Raw genomic sequence first — 24,758 nt, 5'->3', positions numbered from 1 at the left:
TCAGATCTCAAAGGGTTAAGAACCTTTATATGATAATATGTAATAAATGTGCAAATGTAATGCATTCTTGATTTGCAGAAATGTATAACGCCAACATTTTCTTTTGGCGATTGGGCTGCTTTATCATGCTTTTTAAAAAATTCAAACCATTCATGTCCAAATTTCTCCAAAACAATTCACTTTCCTAAACAAACATCATCTCAACCCATTTCAGCTTCAGAAAGCTGACAGCTACTTAATCACAGAGCGATTATCAAATTTGGATCCCACAGGCATTACCAGATTTTCCTCCAATTATTGTCATGAAAAGCAATCTTTCCCATGACTTACTGGAAAAATAAAAAAATGATTTTTTTTTCTGGAGCACAGAGAGATCTGACCTCTAACATGACATGAAATATGACTTTGTGTGTGTTGCAGTGTCATCTTGCTCCACACACACACACACACACACACCCTGCGCGCCGATGTCTGATGAGTGTGTTCACTCAGTGATGCTTGGACATCGCAGCCAGACGAGACGACTGCCTCTGGTGACACGGTCACTCTGAATCAAATGAACGTATCAGTTTGCCTCTTTGATGCAGACAGGGATGTGCAAAGTCAGTGTTTGTTGCATTAAGTAAGAGTAAATCTGATGGCACGAGCAACATGGCATCAAAGTAGAGTGAAATTCAGCATGAAAAATGGCATTTTCCATTTTCGGCTCAATTGGCTTCTGCTGATATGTTTGGGAACGAATACAGTTTTAGGACTTTCAGTTTTAAGCTAACGAAGCTATCGTGAAAGTTAAGTCAGGAAGACAATGCTTCAACCCTTTGAAATCTATGTTTTTAAGACAAATAAAAACTGTTGCTCACTCTTATGGCGTAAAATGTCAAGTCAGTCACATTTCACTGCCAACCAAAAATGTCAACCCAATGGTTGCTCTATGCTCTAGTGCCAGCTGCCTGCTGGGTAATCCAGCCTTGCTTAAGGTGATAAACTATAGCCACACCAAGCATGCCTATTAGACCCCATTCCACCTAGGCTACTTAAGGAAGTTTTACCCTTAATAGACAGTTCTTCTTTATTTCTAAAATCCGCGAGAAAGTGGTTGCTCATCAACTTTGTGAGTTTCTCCAGGATAATAGTTTTTTGGAGGACTCTCAGTCGGGTTTCAGAGTTCATCATAGTACAGAGACAGCACTCGTAAAAATTACTAATGACTTATTGATTGCCTCTGATAAAGGTCTGGTCTCTGTATTAATCCTATTAGATCTCAGTGCCACATCTGACACTATTGACCATCAAATATTACTGCACAGACTTGAAAACTTATTTGACCTTAAGAACGGCACTAAGCTGGTTTAAATCTTACTTATCAAATCGTAAGGTCTGCTTTGGAGTGCCACAAGGTTCTGTGCTTGAACCAATCCTTTTTACTTTATATATGCTTCCTCTAGGCAACATATCAGAAATCATGGACATCTGTAAATGTCCATTGTTATGTTGGTGATTCACAACTGTATCTATCTATAAAACCAGATGAAACTGATCAGCTATCTAGGCTTTAAACTTGTCTTAAGGACATAAAAGCCTGGATGAGCCGTAATTTCCTGATGTTGAATTCAGACAAAGCTGAAGTTATTGTTCTTGGCCCCAAACACTTCAGAAACCTCTTTTCTAAGGATGTAATTACTCTAGATGGCATTACCTTGGCCTCTAGCACAACTGTCAGGAGCCTCTGACTTTTATTTGAATAATTAGACATATCCTGTCCCAAACAGATACTGAAAAATTAGTACATGCTTTTGTCACTTCCAGGCTGGATTACTGTAACTCCCTATTATTCACTTGCCCCAACAAATCTCTTAGGTCTCTCTAACTGGTGCAGAACGCTGTTGCTCGTGTTCTAATGGGAACCAAAAAAAGAGACCATATTTCTTCTGTTTTAGCTTCTCTGCACTGGCTTCCTGTAAAATCCAGGACTGAATTTAAAATCCTCCTCCTTACATACAAAGCTCTAAATGGTCAGGCTCCATCCTATCTGTCGCAGCTCATAGTTCCTAACCAACCCTCAAGATCACTACACTCTGAAAACGCAGGGTTACTTGTGGTTCCCAAAGTCTCCAAAAGTAGCATGGGAGCTAGAGCCTTCAGCTACCACGCTCCTTTTTAATGGAACCATCTTCCTGTTTCTGTAAGGGAGGCAGACACCGTTTCCACTTTCAAGGGTAGACTTAAGACCTTCCTCTTTGATAAAGCTTATAACTAGGGCTGGCTCAGGTTTCCTGGGCCAGCCCTAGTTAGGCTGACATAGGTTAATCTGCCGGGGGACTTCCTATGATACACTGAGCTCCTTTTTCCTTCTCTTGCTCCCTCCATCTGAAAATGCTCATGTCTCTTTACTGCATTACGCTAACTCCGTTGCCTCTCTGGGCATTACTGCTCCCTTGTTTCCTAGTTTTCTGGGATCCTGGCTGCAGTCTTGGCTGCACTTGATCGTGGTGATAGCTGTGCTGGTGCTGTGATCCTGCCTTTGACTGTGCTTGTGCTGTGACTGCACTGATACCGTATCCTCGGCTCACCCTGGTGGTGGTCTTGGTTTTGCCATTGCTGTGGTCCTGTCTGAAGCTACACCTATGCTGTAGGTCCTGGTTGCGCTGATGCCGTGATTGTGCTTGACCCAACCTTCTACTGCCATTATTATGAGCCATGCCTCCACTATCAATATACGCATGGGACTCTTATAAACACCCACAATATTATAAGAGTGCATTTAGTTTTACACCTATTGTTATTGTAATATGACATGTGTCTGTTTCCATTATTGCTGTGCATCTCTCCCCCTCTCTTCCCCTCTCTCTTTCCTTTTTGTCATAACTGTAATTCAATTGTTATTTAAGACATCTATTGCACGTCTGTCCGTCCTGAAGGAGGGATCCTTCATCATCCTCTGCCGCTCTTCCTGAGCCCTCCCAATTACAGTGGTTCTTTTTCAGGAGTTTTTCCTTAGGTGACGTGAGGGTCTAAGGGCAGAGGGATGTCATATGCTGGAAAGCCCTCTGAGGCAAACCATGTTTTGAGATAACAGGCTTTATACACAAAACTGACTTGACTTGACCAAAGCAGTACTATGCAGTGCAGTATGGCTTTATTATGTGACAGCCATACAAAGTAGAAAACTAAATATATAATTCATATGCTTTCCAGTAGCCCCATAAACAATATGAAAAAAACTTTATAAAATGATCATGCACAGACTGAAAAGCAACAGTAAATTTGATAGGGAGTACACATGCCTTGGTATCCTCACATTCCACACAGTCTTATCTGTGGTATTCTGATGAGAATGAAAGCCTATGAGACGGACTGTAAATAATATATGAGCTTCACACAAGCCAGCTTCATGTTATAATAGTCTAATATCCTGAGTGACGGACAAGTAACAGGATACTTTTGGATCCACTGCTGGTTCCTTGTTTGACCCCAAACTCCCGCTAACAGTAAACGTTCACACAGAATATTAACTAAAGGTATTCTCCAGAGATTAGCCAGAGACCTAATTGCTTGCTCCCTCCACCCAGAGACTTTGAAAAATAAGCTTATAGTGTAGAAAGAGAAAGAAAGAGGCAGAGAGTGAGAAGAGAAGGAAGAAAAATAATCTCAAAAATAAACCAAAAATAAAACCATTTCTAAGCCCTTTGGAATCTGAGCAAATTGGTGGACAGACAGGAAAATAGACAGCAATGAGAAACTAAAGGAAAATGACCAAAAATTAGAAAAAAGTAAAAAGTACAAGAAAACTACCTAAAATCTGGGGGGAGAATATATTTATAGATTAATTAATTAACTAATTAATTAAAAATACATAAAAAGGAAATGATCAGAGAAAGTGCTTAAATATAAAATAATTCTGTAACGTATATAAAATAAATCAATTAAATATTTAATGAGGATAATTATATCAATGTAGTTTTTTGGCTTACAACATTTAGGGCTATCTTGTGGGCGTGTTGGAGGGCCACTGTGATCATAGTGGAGATCTCAGGGGTCTTCAAGGAGTTTCAAGTCACTCAAAGGATCCCTGACAACAATTTCCTAGTTTTCAATTACCATTACTAATTGTTCATTGTGCATACACTAATACTGGTACAAATAGCATTTTGACTTGCACAACAATCCTGTTTTAATGGGTTATGTATCTATACATGTTAGGTAATTCATCGTTCTTCAAAAAGATGGGTTCTTTTGCCTAAAACAGCATATATGCAGCTTTTTAAGGAGTACATTAATTGTAAGGAACAAGCCTTCTGTTTCAGGGAGACTCGTGGGTTCTTACAGAATCCATTTTCATTCACATCTTGAGGTGAGAGCTCAAGGGACCTCTTTAAAAATGGCCATACCATTAGGTCCCTCGCAAAACTTTAGCCCAGTTTTGGAACTTTATTTAGCCCCTTCTTGACAAGCTATGCCAACATGGGTTATGGTCAGGGTAGGGTTATTATGGATGCCTTAGGTTGACGAATTAACAATATCTTCGTGCTAGCTTAAACAGCGAGCACAGCTTCATCATGACAGTAATGATGACCTCTAATTATTTTTGACAGGTGGGGCCAGAGGGGAAGGTGGCAATTGTATCAGGGTGACCATGGCCCCCCCCTTAGGTGCACCACTGATGCAACGTCTTATACACATTTCCCCAAGATTCACACGATATATTAGATCTGTGGAAATATTGAGATCTTAACTGGAATTTTAAGTTCTGTGGATTTGTGTGTTTGAAGTGGTCAGATGAAATTTATTAATAAGCTTTTCCAGGAAGCTGCACTGTCTCACAGGTTATTCTGCAGTCTATCATACATCATAAGGACTTGAAAAGGTTGGCCTATTGTCAATAAAGACTTTCTTCTTCCTGATTAATACGGGATTCACTCTAATTTTCCCATAACTAAACCTTGACTCCTTGCCCACAAAAATAGAGGCTCGGCCCAGCAGCTCTGCTAATTTAGCCTGTATTTAGACTTCTCATCCATCTTGTCAGGATATCTGTCACTGACTGACTCAGTTCGAGTAAGCCGTTCTGACATGAATGGAGGAGCGGCGGCATTGCCAAAGCACTTACGTGCGCGGCAAAACACTGGTGCTTTACAATAACAGCATGAGGCACAGCAGAGAGAGAAAGAACACAAGACTTCACATACTAATTAACGAAATCAACTCTGACCAGATCACAGAAAACAGGAAATAAAGGCACTTAGGTTGAAACGAGCAACACAAAGAAACAAACTGTTAGTGTAATGGATTTTCTCCTCATATCGAGGCTTTTCCAATAAGCACTAAGAGCCGAGCTGCAGCAGCTCACCGCCACACAAACATATAACTGTTGATCACAATGTATTGACTTCTGTCTTACACTCTTCATTGGTAATTCAGGCACCCTTTTAAATCTCCTTCCAGCCTGCCCTTGGGTCCAGGCCCAGACATTAGGCACCGGATGGAGAGAGTGCAGTGGCCCTTTGTGTACACTAACCTCATTCATCCACGAAAATACCACCTCAGCTCTCTGCAGACATTAGAAAGACAGAAAAAGCCGAACCCGAGTCGTAATGCCAGTGGCTTTACATACAGAATTCAACTCAGGCGGTAGGGCTAAATGTAGAGACCAAGGACTGCCAGAGGCCTCAAGTGGAGTCCTTTGTGACCATGCTAGGGGCCCACAATGGAATCCAGTGGTCCTGGCAGAGGTCTCCAAAAGTCCTGAAGGGGGTTCTTGGGTCTCTAGCAGGACCCTTGATGATGAAAATCTAAAGTAGATCAGTATGGGGTGCCTTAACTCTCCATACTGACATAGTTTTTGAGTTATAGCCTACAAACGTACTTTAACAGCATCAGCGAACTCCTGCAATTCAGTTATGGCTTTTAATTTTGGTGTGTCAGCCCATGACTTTCAATGACCCCCAACTGACCACCCCCATGATAAATTTCTGGGGGCGTCCCTGTGTTGCATAATATTGCCATTTGATTGATCAGTGTTGCCATAAAAACATCTTCTGGGTTTGAATATTCACTCAGTGTAAACTTACATCTTGACAAGGACACATCTGAACTCAAGGTCCGCTTACAAGTGTTTCCTGGAGCTTTAAAGAGCATCTCCGGGAACATGGAATGCTTTTGAAAGCTCTAGGGGGGAAAAAAGTCCAATCATATTCAGAATTGTGAAAAGAATATACTGGTCCGTTCTCATTTCAAACTCATAAAATAGTGCTGATGTTAGTGCTTTTGGCATAAGTACGTGATGCTAAAAGGTACTTTTCTTGTGCACATGGAACGCCGCTGGATGGAACCTATTACATAATACCTGGCAGAACGGCATCACGTTAAAACTCTGCCGGTAACGACATAATATAAGCAGTGTGAGGGCGACAACAGGGTAGCCGGGAGTGGTGATGAATGGGTCCCACAAATAATGGACTTTGATGCGGGAGCCCCAGTGCAGAAGTCCCGGCTCAGTATGATGGGATTTATTGCTGTGCCTTACCATGTGGCTCTTTTGCCTAAACCTAACCACCCGTGTCAGGATGTGCGTTTTTTTGACATCTTGGCGTTGGTTGCCATCACAGAAGTGGCATCCCGAAATGTAAACAGCAGGTGCAGAAAGATATATAAAATTGTCAATTGTAGACATGAAAGTCCACTGCAAAGTGGCAACATGTGACAAGTTAGGATGAGAAGGTGTTGAACATAATGCACATATAGATAGATAGATAGATAGATAGATATTACACATAGTTCTATGATCCATGGTTAATATAGAAAATATTGATTACTGCAGCTTTAGCTTAACACTTGGATACCTGAGCAAATCAGATTGATTACTTTAAAAAACATGGGAAGAGGGTGATGAAAAAACTTAACAAGAAATGGGCCACAAATTGGGCAAAGATATCTGGAATTTGTATAAAGAAAAGTTGCAATAAAACAGCCTGAAAAAAGAAGAAAAAAAACAACAACCAAAAAAACGGGAAGTTTCAAGTGAGTTCTGAAAAGATATTTATCTTAGATTTATTTTTGTATGCTTGTAAAAAGGCATCTGAAGGCAGCACAAGAAAACTGATGTCTAGCCAGGTGTTAAAGGGTTAAGAAAGAAATGAAGGTCTGTAGGTTTGCGTCAATGAGATACATATTTGAACCAAATCTCATTTCCCACAGTGCTTTGGTCTCATTTTATTTTATTCAGTGATTGAAGCACTGCGAGCGAAACTTCATCTCCACTGTTTGATGAGTTGATATGATCACTGCTCGTGTTTTTACCATCACTCCAAACTGCAAAGCTGAACACACAGCGTTGATATCAGCTTGTTTTGTGTTTCGGCTGAAGTGACCCTTTAGATATGGTCCAGTCATTCATTCATTTAATCAGTCACTCAGTTACTGTCCTCTGAGGATCTGACAACACATCAGTCAGTCAGCCTGTTAGTGAAGCATTGGACTGTGTTCAAGAACCAACAGGTGACAGGTAAACACATGGACCACATGCTTTCACACCTCTGTCCCAGTCACTGACTCCACATATGGCAGCTTAACTCTGTGAATGTTACATGCAGCTCTACAGTCTATCAGCCAGTGAAAACAAGATGTACCATCTGAATCCAGTGAATCTGCAGCTGCTGCAGCGTTTTCCTCCCACAGCCTCACACTGTAAGTCAGCTCAGTGATGGAAACTGCTTCTGTTACGGACAGTCTCTCACCAGCAGCACACCAACTCACACCACTCGATAGTTTACATAAATAATTAATAACTCAGTACTGAAGAGACTGTACTGGCAATCTAACAATATTTCACGCCTCACAGCAAACAAATGATCGCTCCGTAATAATCCATATTCAACAGGAATCCGCAGATATCTCTCTTTAGCTATAAATGTCAACATTCAGTTGAGTGTCTGTGGCTGATACAGCTCAGAAAAAACTCTCCACACAGGCGCAACAACACACACTTATCACACATTTTTAAAAAACATATTTTTATGTAAACAGAAGCTTACCGAATCTCTCCGGTCTGAAAGTCTGTATCAAACTGACCGCCAGCTCTCTCTCTCCCGCTCTGTCTCGTTTACAGCCTCATGCGCGTGGTCTCTCTTCCTGAAGCACACACTCCCTGCATGCATGCGCGCGCGCACACACACACACACACACACACACACACACACACACACACACACACTTATTGCCAAATATGTGTCAACATGAAAGCCACAATATGACGTTTTAAAATAAATGCAGCATAGCTTATAGTCTTTGGTCTAGTGAAACAAACCCAAACTAAATTTGCGGTGTACGTCCACAAAACACACACACACACACACACACACACACACACATTGTCTTATATATGTATGTATGTGTGTGTGTATATATATTTAATCAGTTACAGTTTAATTATGATGATGATTTGCTCATGATGCTCATGATGATTAACTGAATCACGAAATGTTAAATGTTAAGGGTTATATATATATATATATATATATATATATATATATATATATTCCCAATGTAACAGTACAGACAAACCCGGTTACTGGCTATTTTTATATATAACCTGTTTTTTGTAGTTGTTGTTTTGGTTTTGTTTTGCTTAAGATGTCATACACAGCATTAAAAAAATTCCATGGAGATGCCGTGCACATTCCATATGGGCATATATGATGAATATTTGTGCTGGTAGCCTACATGCATGCGCAGAATGTGGAGTATAAACAGACGGATGGTAAATTAATGGAAAAAACAACACAGAATGTCTTGTAGAGGTGTTGGGCCTCCTTGTGCTGCTACAACAGCTTTAATGCGTCTCGGCTTTCGACAAATCTCTAAACTCTCTCAGTGTTCGGTAACTGTGGTGAATAACTGTCTGGTTTTTATCATTCTCATGTCTTTCCAGGCATGTTAAAACATAATTTATGAATTAGAGTAGGGTGTGTCGTCTACAGAAATACAGGACATATTGTGTCCCCTATTGATACTGCAACCAGCCATCTCCGTTTGTAATCCCCCATCTGCCCTTGTGGTGGAGATTTGCCCGTAAACTGGTTTGTTTCTGTGCATACTGTTTAGTTTTGCCCGGACTGACTCTTCCCCCCATAAGCTCAAAGGGCAGGTAACCTTGGCATTATTCCACTGGCCGCCATTGGCCATCACTTTCCCAATTTAACAGTATATGCAACCCTGAGCTTTCGCTGTTTTGATTTTAATTTCTGCACGTGCATGCACAGGCTACGTCATCGATCTGCGCATTTTTCTATGACGTGCAACTGGCAATGACAGAGTATATCAGTATATCCCATGGATGTATTATAGTGAAATCGATATATCCAAGCTGTGTTCGAAACCATTTACTCACCCCATTATTCACTATGTAGTGTGTAATACTCGGTTAGTTAATTGGTGAATATATAGGGAATAGCTGAAAGACATTTCGGACACTAATCAGGATTTTTTCCCCCGGAAATACATGACCAAATTGCATTCTGGTATACAGGAGTTAAATCATATGTACACTCAAATTTGCTGTGCATTGTGAGTATTTTATAGTGCACTATATAGTGAATGAAATTAACAGTTGTGCATTCAAAAACTAATACAAATTGGCAAACACACTACGTATATACTTCACTATTTCCACTGCTCAAACAGCTCTGATCTGTCTGCTTACACTGCAGTCACATTGGCAGATATCCGATTCATATCATATTTTTATCCACATATGATTCCATGTGCTTTTTTTTCTGCTGACACGGCCATGAGGCATATGGGAACTGGTCCACATGGGAGAAAAAAATCAGAATAGGGTCACTTGAACCATGTAATGTAATGCAGCCTAATAGGTTGTGCCAAAAATAAACAAATAAATAAACCAAATGGGCTGAAGCCCAACCCCAAAGCAAATTCACACCCCTTGAAAGTTTTAACCAAAAACCAAAAGTAGTTTTTGTTTCAATTATCTGGATCATTAAAGGGTAACTTTGGAGAGCACTGCAGCCAGCGGTGGTGAAACAGGGTGCAATGTAACCAATGGAGGCACCATCAACGGAAGTTTTTGCCACTGATGGGCTCAAACTTTTTCTGTGTTTGACAACATTATGAACAGGATCCCTTCAGAGACAGATGTTTGTCATCAAACCCACCAGGATCCATTTAAAATACACAGTGATTTTCATAATCCTAAAACACATTTAATTCAAAGTTAACAGAAGCAAAGAAAAAACCCACAAAAAAACTATCTTGTTTTGATCTGTCATTGTTCTAACAATCACCAACTTTGTTTAGTTGAGATAAACCCTTAGTTTACCCAGTTAGATGTGAAAATATGCTGGTTCTATACACATTTAAATTACCGTTTCTTTAAATGGAGTCTGGTGGGTTTGGCGATGGCAATTTCAGGGCTAATTCTAGTTAAATAAAAAGGATCTTACTCTCAAATAAAAAGGTCCATCTCAATAGGATCCTTTCTATAACATTTTCAGACATGCATAATAGCAATCTGAGCCTGTCAGTGACAAAACAAGCACTTTTAGTAGACGTAACATTGATGGTGCTCATTTGCCCCATAGTGATTCCATTACAGCGTGTTTCGCACTGCAAGCTTAAGTTTTCTCGCTGAATTCTCAACCAGTTTTCCATAAATGTTGCTTGTACTTAAAACAAAACCATGGGGAAAGGGTCCAGAATGGAAAATAAGTTACCCTTTAAATGTTCATTTATTGCCTATACGTATATTTTTGTCTTTTTTAAAAATTTCTTGTATCTACCACTTGAAACAACTGCCAACTGCATTAATTTCATTTTTGGCCACTTTGGCCTTTTGGCCACAACATCACCTGATCACCATCTGTAGCAGCCAGGGAGTTTGTGATGTCCGTGGTGCCTTCAGGTCTTCTGGAAAATATTAGATCAGTCAATCAATTTATTTGTGACATGAAATCATATTGGATACAATTCTTATGTAAAACAACCCTGTCAGTTCTTGTAATGTGTGCATTAAAACAGATGTTACATCAGCTCTGGGAATAAGGACCTCTTCTACAAAACCAGAATTTCCTAGATGTAAACAGGATGTAACAGTATGCACAGAAACAATGAAGAGGTGAGGGCCAGATGATGGATGTGAGCGACCCATTTCACTACATCCATCAGTTCTGCAAAAGTCCCTAACAACAAACCTTCATAGAAAATGACAGAACAGCAAACATGGTAAATAACTATTGATAAAAACAACAAAAATTACAATAAAATTTTCCCCAAAATTAAGCCAATCGTATATTTACCACTGTTGATTAATGCTGTTCATGTTTTTCATATCAACAGATACATACACAGATCTAAAAAAAAAAAAAATAAACCGTCAATATCCTGATATCAGCAAACAAAGTGCCCTTTCACAGTGGTAAAAGTACAGGTTTAAATCATGACATTAAATTAGTTTCTGAGTGTCTCACTCAGGGTGTTGATATCTGCTACTTCAACTTAGTGCTTTTCAAGACCATTTCAAAATCATTTTAAACCAAACTTTTGAGTTTTTCTTGGACAAATTATCTTTGTCTTATCAAGCATTGCAGGTCAGCATTAAAGGTAAGCATTATTATATGCAGTCCTGTGTATGTGGTAAAGTGGTAGGTTTTATTAAGGGATATGGTTTTTAGAATGAGTCTTGTTAGTCTTCATTTTGCCAACGGGTAAGTGCAAGTATAAAGTATTAAGCTAAATGGTCGGTTTAACGATTTGTCAGATTACATGTGGACTTTTACGCTGAAGATCTTGTCTCATTTTGATGACAACCTTGAGGTCGTATGCCTTCACAAACCCGTCAAGTTGCAGATATAATTTACATTCATGTATATTCACCTGCAGAAAAACCTACATAATCTAAAACATGAATGCTTCACAAATATTTAACCCAGCAGCACAGAAGATCTTAACAATCAGCACAGATTCAAGATGGACATCCAAGATGATTGTCACATATGAGCACAGACTTGAATCAAGGCGGACATTTAGGCCAAATTAGAGGACATTCCTTCAAGGCCTTCTTGAGGTCACAGTGACCTTTGACCACTAAAATCTGATAAGTTCATCCTTGGGTCCAAGTGGACATTTGTGCCAAATTTAAAAAAAAAAACAAAAAAACAAAAAAAAACTCATAGTGTGATATAAGGTTACAATGACCTTGACCATTGACCACCAAAATCTAATCAGTTTATCGTTGTCAAAATGGACGTTTGCGTCAAATTTGGCGAAATTCCCCCCCAGCATTCTTAAGAAAACACATTTACGAGGCATTAGCCAGAAAAGCTATCGGTTCAAGTCGGGTCAGCCTCGCCCTGATGCCAGCTCTCCTCTCTCTCTTCATCCAGTGCTTTTAGTTTTGTTTCTTACCTCTGGTCTGACTGGCTGCTCAGCATATACCATTGGTGGAGATCCTCTCGCGGTCTGCTGCATTCAGTCGAAACCCCACACAACTTTTCCCGATGTTGACAAGAGCTTCTCAATCGGAAAAAAAACATTGTGCTTCAGCAGAAGGGGCCATGGAGTTGAGAAAAAAGGAAAAATATAGCAAAAAGTAGCAAGAATTTGAGGAGCTAATGGCTGCTGCATCTACAAAGTACATTCAAAATAAAACAAATTAAGCTCTTATTATAAAGTTGTCAGTTGGCACCTATGAAGAGTCCTAAAAGACACAAGACACTCAGTTAATACACCAACTTACACAACAAAATTAGAGTTTATAAATCTTTATTACCAAAAAGCTTTTGGATGTAATAATAATATCAGCCTCAGTCTATACTGAATCACACTAATAGCCTTTAACAGTAGTCACATCACACATAGCAGTCAGCGACGGTCATAAAGTGAACTAAAGTTATTCCAGTTACAGCAGGAAATGTCTGTGACGTCAGCTCCACTCCACCTTCTGCTTTCACTTCCCTCATGTGACGCTGCAGCGTCCCACAGCTATGTGGTATCCTTTTTAATCATCTAGTGCTGAGACCCACACACAGAGGACACCAAGTGTTACGAAAATCAGCCTGTTGGTCCACTGAGCAGAAAGCGGCCGAGTCAGGCTGAGGATTTCAGCACTGTTGCTCTTAACATCGGGGAGGAAATCTGACCAATAGGAAGAATCGCCCCAAAGACTGGTGTGTAATGGGACAGTAACACAGGGGAACAGACTGACACACAGGGAGACAGCAGATCAGGCAGAGACAAGAAGACATGCAGACAGACAGGAAGGACACACACTTTTCAAAAAGCCAATAACATACACACACAAGTGCGTGTGTTGTTTCCACAAAAAAAAATATTGTTTGTGGGGGTTCAATATGTTTTTCTACTGACGTCAGCCAACTGAAACTGACTGACGCACACACACACACACGCACACGCACACGCACACACACACACACACACACACACACACGGCCTGAGGGAACTAATAATGCAGAGATGCCTTAAGTGCAGACATAAAGAAGGCAACACACACCGACCCAGAAACAGGCCGACAGGTTGCAGCACAGACAGCATCAGCCTACAGTGTATCACATGTTACGTCAGCTGCTAACATCATCTCACTACTAGAATATTTAAAATATATTTTTCTTAAATCTACAAATCTTGGAACCTTTTTTTAACCAGTTTACACGAACTGACCTTAATTAGTTTTTTTTTTTTTTTGGTATCAAACATTTTCAAGGTGAAGCTCCAGAAGATATTTTTTTAAAAGTATCTCATTTTTGCCAAGTTTATATACTCTACTGTCATGTAAAAATGTTACAGGTAAAATAATTTAGCTGGTTGCATATTGACACGTGCTTTTTGTTTAAAAATAAGCAGAAATTAGTGATGGATCCTCATTTCATAACTCCAGTGTTACATCTTCTTCCTCCTCATCATCATTCTAGTGCGTTTAGGAATGTCTCCACTGTCACTTGTTTTGCATTTACAAACAGCAGTACAGACAAAAGGTCAGTTCATCAGCATAATTAGCATGAAATTGTTTTTTTCTCCCATTAACGTCATCATCTGTCTCCCATGTGTACTTTATTCATTTCTTCTTCCTCTTCCTCTTCTCTCTGTTCAGTGCGATTCTAAGTAAACACCAAGTGTTAACTCCTCCAACAGTCACCTGTCAGTGATGACGACAGCGATACAGAAATCATTCATGTGTCTCTGGTAAAATCTCAACCTGTGGTTTTGAGTTTCAGACGGGAATATGAGATTCAAGATAAGATTCAGTCTTAACTCAGTTTTGTATTATGTGCACCTGTTCGTGGGATTCAGGCACATTTCAGTTAACCCTTTGAAACCTGATGGCTTGATTTCTTTGAAAAACATGGAAAGAAGGCGATGAGCAGTTTAACAAGAAATTATCCAAAAATTTGCACAAAAAAAAAAGAAAATTACCTGGAATTAGGAAAAAAAAAAGAATAAAAGTGAGAGAACAAATACAAAAATGACCTAACAATAATACATGTAATAATCTATTTTTTATAATAATTATTATAATTGTTATATATATACTTTTCTTGATTTTGTCCAAGTCATTTTTTGAATGAAACTCTTTTTTTCATTTTAGGTCATTTCCTTGTCACCTTTTAGTAATTCTTTGCAATTTGCTGGACAATTTACACCAAGTTGCTGATAACTTTTTTCCCCTCAATTAAAAGAAAAACTGTTTCAAAGGTTTAAATGTTGCGAAAGGCGTCTGAACACTGTGCAAGAAAACTGATGTGGATCCAGGTTTTAAACGGTTAACTGTGAGAGTGTGAAAGATTAAACATTGCCTTGTATTCTCTCTCTTTAGAGAATGCTCATTTTGAAAATGTTTCTTTGTCAGACCTGGTCAGACTGCATTTTTTTATATTAAACAGGGAATCCACAATTGAAATAAAAAACAACAAAAAACAGCTAATTTCTCGTACACTGATTTTATGCTCAAGCCAGAATTATTTGACATTTAATGCGTCTGAATTGTGTGACCAGGTGATACACTTGATACAGGGCGTCTGCAGTATCAAAAACTTAAATTAAATGCTGTAAAAACTCTTCAAGATTATTTTTAACTAATTAAATTAACTGATGATCGATTAATCGGTCATTAAGAATTTAATCAAAAGTGAAATTTAATCAAAGGATTGACTATGCAATGCTGTCAAAGCAATATGCGGTGAACTTTGATTGAGGTAAAACACATTTGGTATTATTTGAAATAAACAACATTTTTATGTTTGTTTGTTCTTTCAAATAACGATTAACGAATAACGATTAATTGATCATTAATTTTTACCAATAGTCAATTTAGGAAAGTGCTTATGATCTGGACCCCTATTTTTAACCAAATTTTAAAATGATTTTTGCAAAAATCATCATTTTCTGATTCAAGTATTGCAGTTAAGTTTGTTGTCCCGTGCAGAGATACGTTTTATTTAGGAATATAAATGTTAGAGTGAGTTGGATAAGTCTACATCTTTTCAACAGGTAAGTGCAAGAATCAAGTAAAAACACAGTATGAGGTTCAGTGGTTCGTTTGAAGGTTTGCAATATCATAAATGTTGACTTTAACACAAAAAACTGTGACTTATTTTGATAAAAACAAATTTACCTGAATGATCTATGTCAAATGTTGAAAAAAAACAACTTTTTAGAGTGGAACACATGGAAGACAATGAACATATTATACTATGATTAAAGTATCTGTTGGGATTACCAACAGAAGTGGGAAATATCTGGTATTTCTGGCCAGTTTTCTTGGTCATTTTGTGTTCCTCAATCTGCATGTGAGATTCCACTGTTCGAATTCCCATCATGACAAGGAAAATGAATGTATTAAATTATTAAATTATTATGTTATTATGTATTCAATTATTTAACAAAAAACAAGATGTTACCAATTATTTGGAGATTTTACGACACAATGTCAGAAAAAAAAAGAAAATCCAACTTCCCTCGTCTGAGCATTTTTAAGACTTTTGAATGATTCATTTAAGTCAATTTCATACCAATTGAGGCCTTATTTTTAGGTTAATGACTTCAATGCCTTTTAAGACTTTTTAAGGGTACACGGGAACCCTGAGTGCAAGACATGAAGAAATCAGCAACTTCCTGGTAACACCAACTGGACACATTAAATATCAAAATCAAATTAGGTCTCTGCTGTTTGTTTTTTTTAACCTATCTTTTATGTAAAATTGAAATTTTTTTAAAACAAGCTGTTATATTCTTTTTTGTCGCACTACAAATATATTTGGAAATAAGGAATTGTGTTATGATTTTGATTATGAAAAGAAAAAATGATTGTTGTCCAACAGAATAGAGCGTATACGTGTGTAAAATATGAGCATGGTGCACCAAAGTCTGAGATTCACCAGAGACACTTAGACCTGAAGAGAAGAAAATCATCGGAAAAACAAATGAACAATCTACCAAACACTTGGTGCATTCACTTATTTTAAAACTCTGAACTTTTGCCAAGACTAACTCATTCATGCAAACTCTAACAATCCAGATCACAGCGCGTCTGGAGTCAGCCTGAATCTCTCCCTGTTGTGCAGTGCTTACAACTGTCTGGCTAACTTAGCGTGCAGCAGAGCACCCTACCAAAACACAGTGGCTTACCCACCGCTCTGTGTGTGTGTGTGTGTGTGTATGTGTGTGTGTGCATGTGTGTGTGTGAATTAAGTCCAGCTCAATGGTTAGCGAAGCCACAACCAACCCCCTCAAGGACAATTCCTCAGTGTCTGTATATATCATTGTGTGTGTGTGAGTTTGTGTTTGTGAAACTAGTGTTGGCTCGGGCTGAGCAACATTTCCAGTAAAGTGTCAGAGTGTTGCATGCTGGGACAGAATCTAAAGATGGAGGGAGAAGGACTGTAATTTAACTGGGAGGAGCCCCTCCATCTCTGTCCTGTTTATCTACCCGTCCTCCCGTCACTCCGTCCATCTCTATATCTGTCCACCGCTCGCCATCCCAGCATCCCTCACTTTCTTCTCACTCTCTCTTTACCTCATTTGTCCTTCACTTGCTTTGACTCTCTTTGCTTTCCTCCCTTAGTTTTCCTTCCTTTCCTTTGTTCCTTTTTTTTCCCCAGTGTTGGTTCTAGATAACAGAGGGGAGGAGGACAGAAAAAAGGAGGAGAAATTTGATACATTCAGTCGCTCTGGTGCTTCTGGTCGCCTTCACTTTAGTTCGATCACTCCTCCCGGTGATGACTAATTCCTGGCCTATGGTTTTCCAGAATCCGTGGCGTCCAGGTAAACATTAGCAGGGCCGGACAGCATGTTGGTCAGCAGTCAAAGAGTTCCAGCTCATAGACTGAGCCCATTCTTCTGGTCCACATCTATGCATGGTAGCACTTGTCCTCTGTTCCCGCAGGCTTTAAGTGTTATGGATTTGCAGACATCTCAGCTCCCATTTCTGTGTATGTTAAAAGTTGCACTCTCTAACAAAACATCCACCGTTCATTTTTCAAACAGCAATCGCAATGTTTAAAAAAAAAAAAAAAAATCTTTTGGTTGCTCCTTTGTCCAAAAAAACAAAAACATCCTGTGGGCTCTGGCTGTTTACTGGATCACAGAAAACATGGTGATAATAAAACAGCAGAGGCCCATGAAATCCAGCAGAGACCATCTTTAGTGTTGTGGGGTTTTAAATCATTAAAAAGACCATCAATGACTGAGCTAAAATCTGTTTCACTCCCCCCCTTGGAGACAATAAGCTTGTGATGAAAAACTGCAAGGGGAAATTCAGTTCAGATCCAGGATTTGAGGCGTGATGTGATTGTTTGGGTGCAGCTGCTTTGCTTCAGGAAGCTTTCTGATGGACTGTTTTAATGAACTGTATTGGCAGGTGGCGTAACAGGTTTGGTTGTTTATATAAAAAAAATGTTTGTTCCCAAATATACAAGCTGAGCTCCTTTATGTAGACATATGTATACACGTGGATTTGCTTTCCAGGATTTTGTTTTGTTTCCAGTTGATGTTTTCTTCCAGAGTCATAACATTTCTCCACAATACAGACATCTCAGTCCAGAGACTGATTGCTTGCGTCTGAGGGTTTGGACTCAGCATGTGCAGCTACAGTATTTCTGTCTTTAGACATAGCCACACCCATAGACGTGCATTAGTGTCAGCGTTTAGACGCAGCCATACTCATACCACACAGTCTGGGGGTCGTTGTTGGGGTCGGGGGAAGCTGGCGTGCTTTTTGGGCGCTCTGCAGAGGCACATCTCAATCTCTCACTTTCTTTCTTTAAGTGGGAGGAGTCACCTGACCGCCCCTCCCTCGCCACCTCCCCATGATGCTCTGAGGTGTCGTCAGGCCGTGTGGCAGGCATGGCCCTGACGGGGGTTACCATGGCGACCTCTCCTCGGTGGTGGTAGGAGGAGGACGCGGTGGGGCCGTTCCGAGAGACAGGAGTCCTCCCTCTGTCTCTTTCTCTCTCTGCATATCTCTCTGTCTGCAGGTTGAGAGATGACGAGTGGTGAATAGGCGGGTTTAGCAAGCTGTTATCTCCATGGTGATTGGTCGGACCAGCTAGCCGGGCCGAGAGCGGCCTTTCTCTCCCACTGGCCCCTCCCCCTTGTCTCCGAACAACTACGTCTGATTGGCCTTCATTTCCTCGGAAACTGTCTGGTCCGTTAGAGCGCAGCAAATCGGCTGAGGCTAGGCTGAAAGCTCTGCTCAGTGATTGGCTGCTTCTCTGGGTGACAGTTTGGCCCGAGGCTGGGGACTGGCCGACAGGCTGGCGAGGTGAGGGCTTGACACTCTGGCCCGGCCTCTGGCTGGGTGACTGTACAGTGGGTGTGACATAGCTGGTGGGAGTCACCTGATCTCTGCTTGCTGGAGCTGAAAGGGCGGGACTTCTGGTGAAGTAGTCAGTCATCAAGTCCTCCCTGCTTCCTGTGGACACCTGGACAAAGCAAAAAAAAAACAATAATTACAAAGAACAGGGTTCCTGCAACTTAATGTAAGTTAGATTTAAGACTTTTTAAAAGGATTTTTAATGCCACTCAGAATGAAGTTTAAGGCCAATTTTCTAAAAAACAGGAATGAAGAAGGACAATTTTATTTTGCCCAAATGTTTTTTTTTGTAATATAAAACATGATGGGTTTTTTTGTAAGGTAAAAAAGTTAGATCAGCTACAACAAAGGAAAAAGTAACTCTTTTTAGAGTGGAACACATGGAAGACAATGGATATATTATATTATAAGTATCTACTGGGTTTACCAACAGAAATGGGAAACATCTGGCATTTATGGCCACTTTTCTTAGTGCTTTTGAGTTTCTCACTCTGCATGTGAGATTCTACTGTTTGAATTCCCATCATGACGTATGAAGTAAACACCACGCGCCTGTGCAGTGGTGACATCACCGTTCTCAAAGGATCCACGCATTGCCACTTTACACGGTGTGGCGTTTTAAAAAGATTACACTCTGGAACCCAGCTTCAAAAGTTTGCATTTTGAGGCCCCTAAAACTCTGCTGTCATGTGAACGAAAGGCCAACCACAACAAAAGTTTTAACATTTCATGCAAGAACAGCTGCTGTGTGAACGGCCCATAATTTGGGTCAATGATTTAGCGCTGCTTTGGTGGAGATAGACAATAATTAATGGCAGAGCATCACTGCGTCTTGCCAGTTAAGGAGCTGAAATTAGCGTGTTCATCTGGGTGTTGTGTTTCCATCACTGCCAACCAAAGTCAGAGGCAACTATTTCCTGTTAGTACTGCAGAGTCAACTAACTCGAGTATGAATGGCCACACTTTCCCATTGCATTAAACGCCACATATAAGTGGATGTTAGCTGTTTTTTTTGTGCTGTGGGAAAGAGGCTTAAGACAGATTTTAACAAATTTTGACCAAAATTTCAACTTTCTGTTACTGGCTTTTGTATGAAAGCGGTTTCAAAATAAAAATTTTCGACAGAATTAATTTGCAAGTGTCCAGGTTACACTAAAATATCTGCTGTTGGTCTATTGCTGTGATACCTTTGATGTTAGGGTGGGGATCAGTATTTATATCAATTTATTATATTGATTTAAACTTGCTGTCATTATTGGAATCATCATGGCTTTAGTATTGCATGGTCATAGGAATGTGTGCTGTTCAGAGGCAAATATGAAGACCTCTCCCTCTCTGCGGGACCACCAATAAGAATTATTATGGGTGTTGCAGCTCTTTTAGTAAAACAGTATACTTGTTTGAACTGAACAGATGCGTGATGAGTGAGATTTTCAGTGACTTCAAGTAACATTCTCACACCTATTTCACATGCCTGGCTGAGTCAGAGCATACACAGAAATGAAACATCTGATTTGTAGGCAGGAGTCTGCCTCACAACAGTTAGATTAGATGTGAAAAGAAGTACTTTCATTAATATGAACAATGACTAACAATGACTCTTTGCTCAGGAAGACCCTTCACTTCACGTGCCAGCAGTGTGATCACTTGCAGATTAAAGTGCATTTATTCATAAAGAATAAAGGTCTGCATACCTTGAATGTGTAACTCCGAGATGAGATAAGAAACTCTCTCATTATTAGTATGAGGTGTTAGATGTAGGCTGCAAAATAACTCAGCGGGTTCAGAGAAAATAAAGTCATTTTCTTCTAAGTTTGACTTCATCAACATAACAGAAATTGTGTGCTTTTAAAATTTCAATTATCCAGACACAAGATACCTATACTACACTGCGCAGTCAAAACAGACCTTCCTCAGTTGGAGAAGTTTAAAACTTCTGTGATGACCTCAATGTTCAGTGGTTAAAATGTTAAAATTTGCATTTTTACTGTTTTTATGTTGCTTTTATTTCCTTAACATGGAAGTGCTTTTATTTTGAAGAGACAATGGACAGGCAGAAAAACGCAGAAATTAGTAGTAGGAAAACAATGAAGTAACGTTAAGACAAATACAAAGAAAAATCTAAGTAAAAAAATTTGAACAGGGAGAGTTTAGCTTCAGTCGAGTGGGCAACAAGATATGGATTGAATTTATTTGTCTAACTGTCTTGTAATTTAGAGTTTTTGTGTATTTTTATTACCTAAAGCTGTCATTAGAGCAGAGATTAATGTATTTGCTTTCTGTTTATTTAATTTCCATATAGCTCTTATGCTGGTCAGTGAAGTTCATCAAAGAAAATAAAACTACATTTGACCATTAGTCCAGGCTTGTTATTATTTTGACTGGTACGCTGCAACATCAGATATAAGCCTGTCCCAATTAAATGTCCAGCCCCTTTTACTAGCCAGGTGTAGCTGCACATTTTGACAAATAAAGGCCTGTCTCAATTAGGCTCGATTACCATATAGTTCATTTTTAAAGTTCTTTGGCTACCTGCTAGAACTAAAATTAATTAGCTGCTTAGATCTGCATACAAATATAGATGTTTCAGCTTTTGTCAAAATCAACATGTTACAGACATGGTAAAGTTAAGATGAGGAGAATCCTACACTAAAGATAGTGTAAGATAAATTTTGTGTGAAAGGAAATAAAGGCCCGTAAAGGCCTTTTCCATATAGCAGCTTGTCCCAAATATAAGCCTTTTGAGTTCAGTGGTTTAAGCAAATATTAGCACGGTTATTAACTAAAGTTTTACTGTATGCTAAAAAAAAGTCGAGCTACAACATTCTTAGAATACACAGACATTCAACTGAAAAACAGACATGAAAAAGACACAGACGGATCATTATCAGGACATATTTCAATGTCAATCATTTGTGATGAGTACAGAGCATTTTAAATAGTTTGTGGAGTTAAAGCAATACTTTGCTTAGGTTGTATCAAAACAATGTGGGTAGTATAAACTTCCCTCCATCTAACCAGTGCCCAGATCTCACTGTTTCCCCACATAGCCATACTCCACCAGACGATGTGTCTTTCATTTAAACTACATCCAATCAAACAGTAAAACTAAGCAGCACTGATCAAATAATAAAAGATTGTGTTACTGCACTGCCTCTTTCTTCCCCGAAATAGTTTCAAAAACACATTTTAGTGCCCTGTTTAGCTATAAAAGCGAGAGTTTGTCAACAGGAAGTGGGCACCGTAGTGCTTTCTGTACCGCAAAAAAAAGAAAATGAAAAAATTGAAATAAAACTGTAAAACTAAGCAGCTCTGACTGAGTAGAAACCAAGATTTTATTCCTAAGTTGCATTTCTCTCACATCAAATATGTTCAGAATTATATTTTAGCCTACTGTTTAACTGTAATATGAGATTCTTTGATACCAGTTGGCCGCCATTGTGTCAAACAGACAAGTTCACATTGTCACCTACCGGCAGGAGCCTTTGTTGGTCCACTGAGGCGCAGTGCATTCGGGTAGTTGTAGGTTTTCTACCTCTTAAGCAAAAACAATTGCTACAGCCATTTTCCTCTGCTTTCTCTGGTCATTAAGCACCAATTTTAAAAAAAAGCATTGCTTCTGTCTAGTAGTGCTTCTATAATACATAGCTCTGGATTTTTACCACACAGTCTCAAGCTGTGAACCAACATGACGAAAACTGTACTCTGTCTCTATTATTGTCCATCCTAAAAATAGCCACACAGCCTGTCCCTGAAAGGTCTCCACAGCCAGACCTGCATAGTAATACTGCAATTTCTTAACTCAGGAACAATGATTCACCGGTTCAACACTGACCAAACACCGAAAAATGACTGTTTATCTGTCTGCATAATTTACAACATCCTGTCATTTCAGTTTTCATTATTGTTGACACATGAACACCCGGTACAGAAGGTCAATCGAGGAGTATTGCATTAGTTTCAGTTTTATTCTCATGGCTGTAAAGTTAGTCTTTACTTTTGATGAATGCCTGGCTGTAGGTCAGAACCAAATGGCAGCAGGTTTCTGGGGCTTGAGGCTCTGATGAGAACTAAACAAAAGCTTGCATCCATCATTTTTTTTTTTTAATTTCTGCCTTCAATCTGCAGGCCAAATTATCAATCCAAAGAAGTCACATTTACTCAAACGGCAGTAAGCAAAATGATCAATAGCTGCTCTATTCATCATCTGACCAGTGAATCCTTTAGCCATTACCTTCACGAGTTTGAGATCAGAAATGAGTGACAGCATAAAAGACACCTTGATTACATTTTTCCCATCTAAAAGCATACATTATTCAAAGAATGTTAATATTGTATAAGTTTCCAGCAGCTGATCTGAAGTCTTGATGTGTTTAAAGCTGATTCAGAATGATTCCATTACCTAAAAACTCAATTCCTCTAGTTTTGTTCATGGTTTTTCCTTGGTGGATGACGAGTCCAAAACTGATTCCAGTTGGGCTAAAAAACCACCATCAAATGCAATAAATCTGTGAGTCACATAAAAACAAACCCACATTCTTCTATTTTCTTCTTAAGGTGAGTCATTTCTCATTTTTCAACATTTCCTCCAACTCCCTCTGATTATATTCCTCAACTTGGCATTTAAGATACTCCTCTGAAATTCCATGAACCACAAGAACTCTGTTTAATGACTTTTCTTGTGTCATTGTTGAGTGTTTGGTACTTTCTGTGAGGCAGCTGTCTTACACCCACCACTTTAACTGCTGTAAAATTGTGTATCTGGTCTGGGGACCTCTCTCACTGTGTGGCATAGGACCCCTGTTTTAGAGACATGACCAAAGATATCACCACGTTTCTTTCACAATGGTTATCTTTCGTCTGAGACTGCCCAAAATCACACAGTGTATACCGGACTTTAGAGATAAGATGAGGATCTGGAGTAGACCCGCTTCTCCTTGGCGTTGAAAGGGGCTATTTGAGGTTGGGGCATATAATCAGGATGCCTCCTGGAGGCCTCCCTTAAAAGGTTTTCCAGGCATGTCTGATCAGAGGAAGACACTGAGGCTGACTCAGAACACACTCGAGGGATCATATATCTAATTTGGCCTGGGAAAACCTTGGGGAACCCCCAGCAGAAGCTAAAAAACCTTAACTGTGGATAAGAACGTTTTGAATACCCAACTACCACTGCAGCCCAGACCCAGACATTTGTATTGATGACCACAAGAGCTAACTGTTTTTCTTATGTGAGTACATGCATATTAGCATCTTTTACACTATATGCATGTCTTTCTTACCATAGGAGGTGACTGCAGGTTGCTCTCTTGCAGAAACTCTTCCAGTGTCACCATCTCACTTCCAGGAGAGGATGGACGGGTCTTACTCCTCACCCCGCCTCCGCGCTGTGGTTGGGCCCGCTGAGGCGTGTGGTCGTATGGAAGGGTGGAACTACGTGACAGACTCTGTTGTAATTGGCTGAGACCAATGACATCATCACTGGAGAGGCTGGCTGAGCGAACCTGGCGATCTGATGTGTCTAAAAAGATTAAAAATGTCATGTCATTACCAACTGAAACTGGGTATCAACTGATTACTGCAGGGTTTTTAGGACAGAATACTGTGTGTAAAACCTGTGCAAACTGTGTAAAGACTTAGTCATGTCAGTCTATTATCAATTCAATAATACATTTTACTTAGTTAATTGGTATGATGTGTGTGTACCTCTGCAGTTGACGGGTGAGTTTGAGCTGGAGGTGTTGTGGCTGTAGTCTGCTGACCCTGGGCGACCTCCCGTGTTGCCATGTTGACCAAACACAGAGTCAGAGGTGTTGTGGCGGGAGTCTTCATCAAATAAGAGCCCTGAAATGTTTTTTCGCACTGTCATAAACACACTGAGGCTGCTGTTGACTTGTGAATAAGGTCGTCTGTATAAATAACC

The 24,758-nt window shown here is 39.6% G+C and overlaps 2 protein-coding genes across 3 annotated transcripts in view; both read right to left on the bottom strand.

The window, feature by feature from the left end:
* The window catches only part of LOC121953238 (ovarian cancer G-protein coupled receptor 1), a 34,329-nt gene extending 21,841 nt beyond the window's left edge, over positions 1-12,488 (bottom strand). The window contains exons 1-2 of the mRNA XM_042500213.1: positions 12,418-12,488; positions 8,031-8,143 (exon numbers count right to left, since the gene is read on the bottom strand). The gene's annotated coding sequence lies outside the window, so the exon portion shown is untranslated. The remainder of the gene's footprint in view (positions 1-8,030; positions 8,144-12,417) is intronic.
* Positions 12,489-17,636: 5,148 nt separating this feature from the next.
* The window catches only part of ccdc88c (coiled-coil domain containing 88C), a 64,813-nt gene continuing 57,691 nt past the window's right edge, over positions 17,637-24,758 (bottom strand). For both annotated transcript variants that reach the window (XM_042500373.1, XM_042500374.1), the window contains exons 29-31: positions 24,542-24,679; positions 24,118-24,356; positions 17,637-18,947 (exon numbers count right to left, since the gene is read on the bottom strand). In XM_042500373.1, the coding sequence (XP_042356307.1) occupies positions 18,171-18,947; positions 24,118-24,356; positions 24,542-24,679 (1,154 nt within the window). In that variant the 3' untranslated portion in view covers positions 17,637-18,170. The remainder of the gene's footprint in view (positions 18,948-24,117; positions 24,357-24,541; positions 24,680-24,758) is intronic.

Source organism: Plectropomus leopardus, chromosome 14 (assembly GCF_008729295.1).
Source record: "Plectropomus leopardus isolate mb chromosome 14, YSFRI_Pleo_2.0, whole genome shotgun sequence".
Lineage (NCBI taxonomy): Eukaryota > Metazoa > Chordata > Actinopteri > Perciformes > Serranidae > Plectropomus > Plectropomus leopardus.
This window is presented reverse-complemented; position numbering and strand designations above follow the sequence as displayed.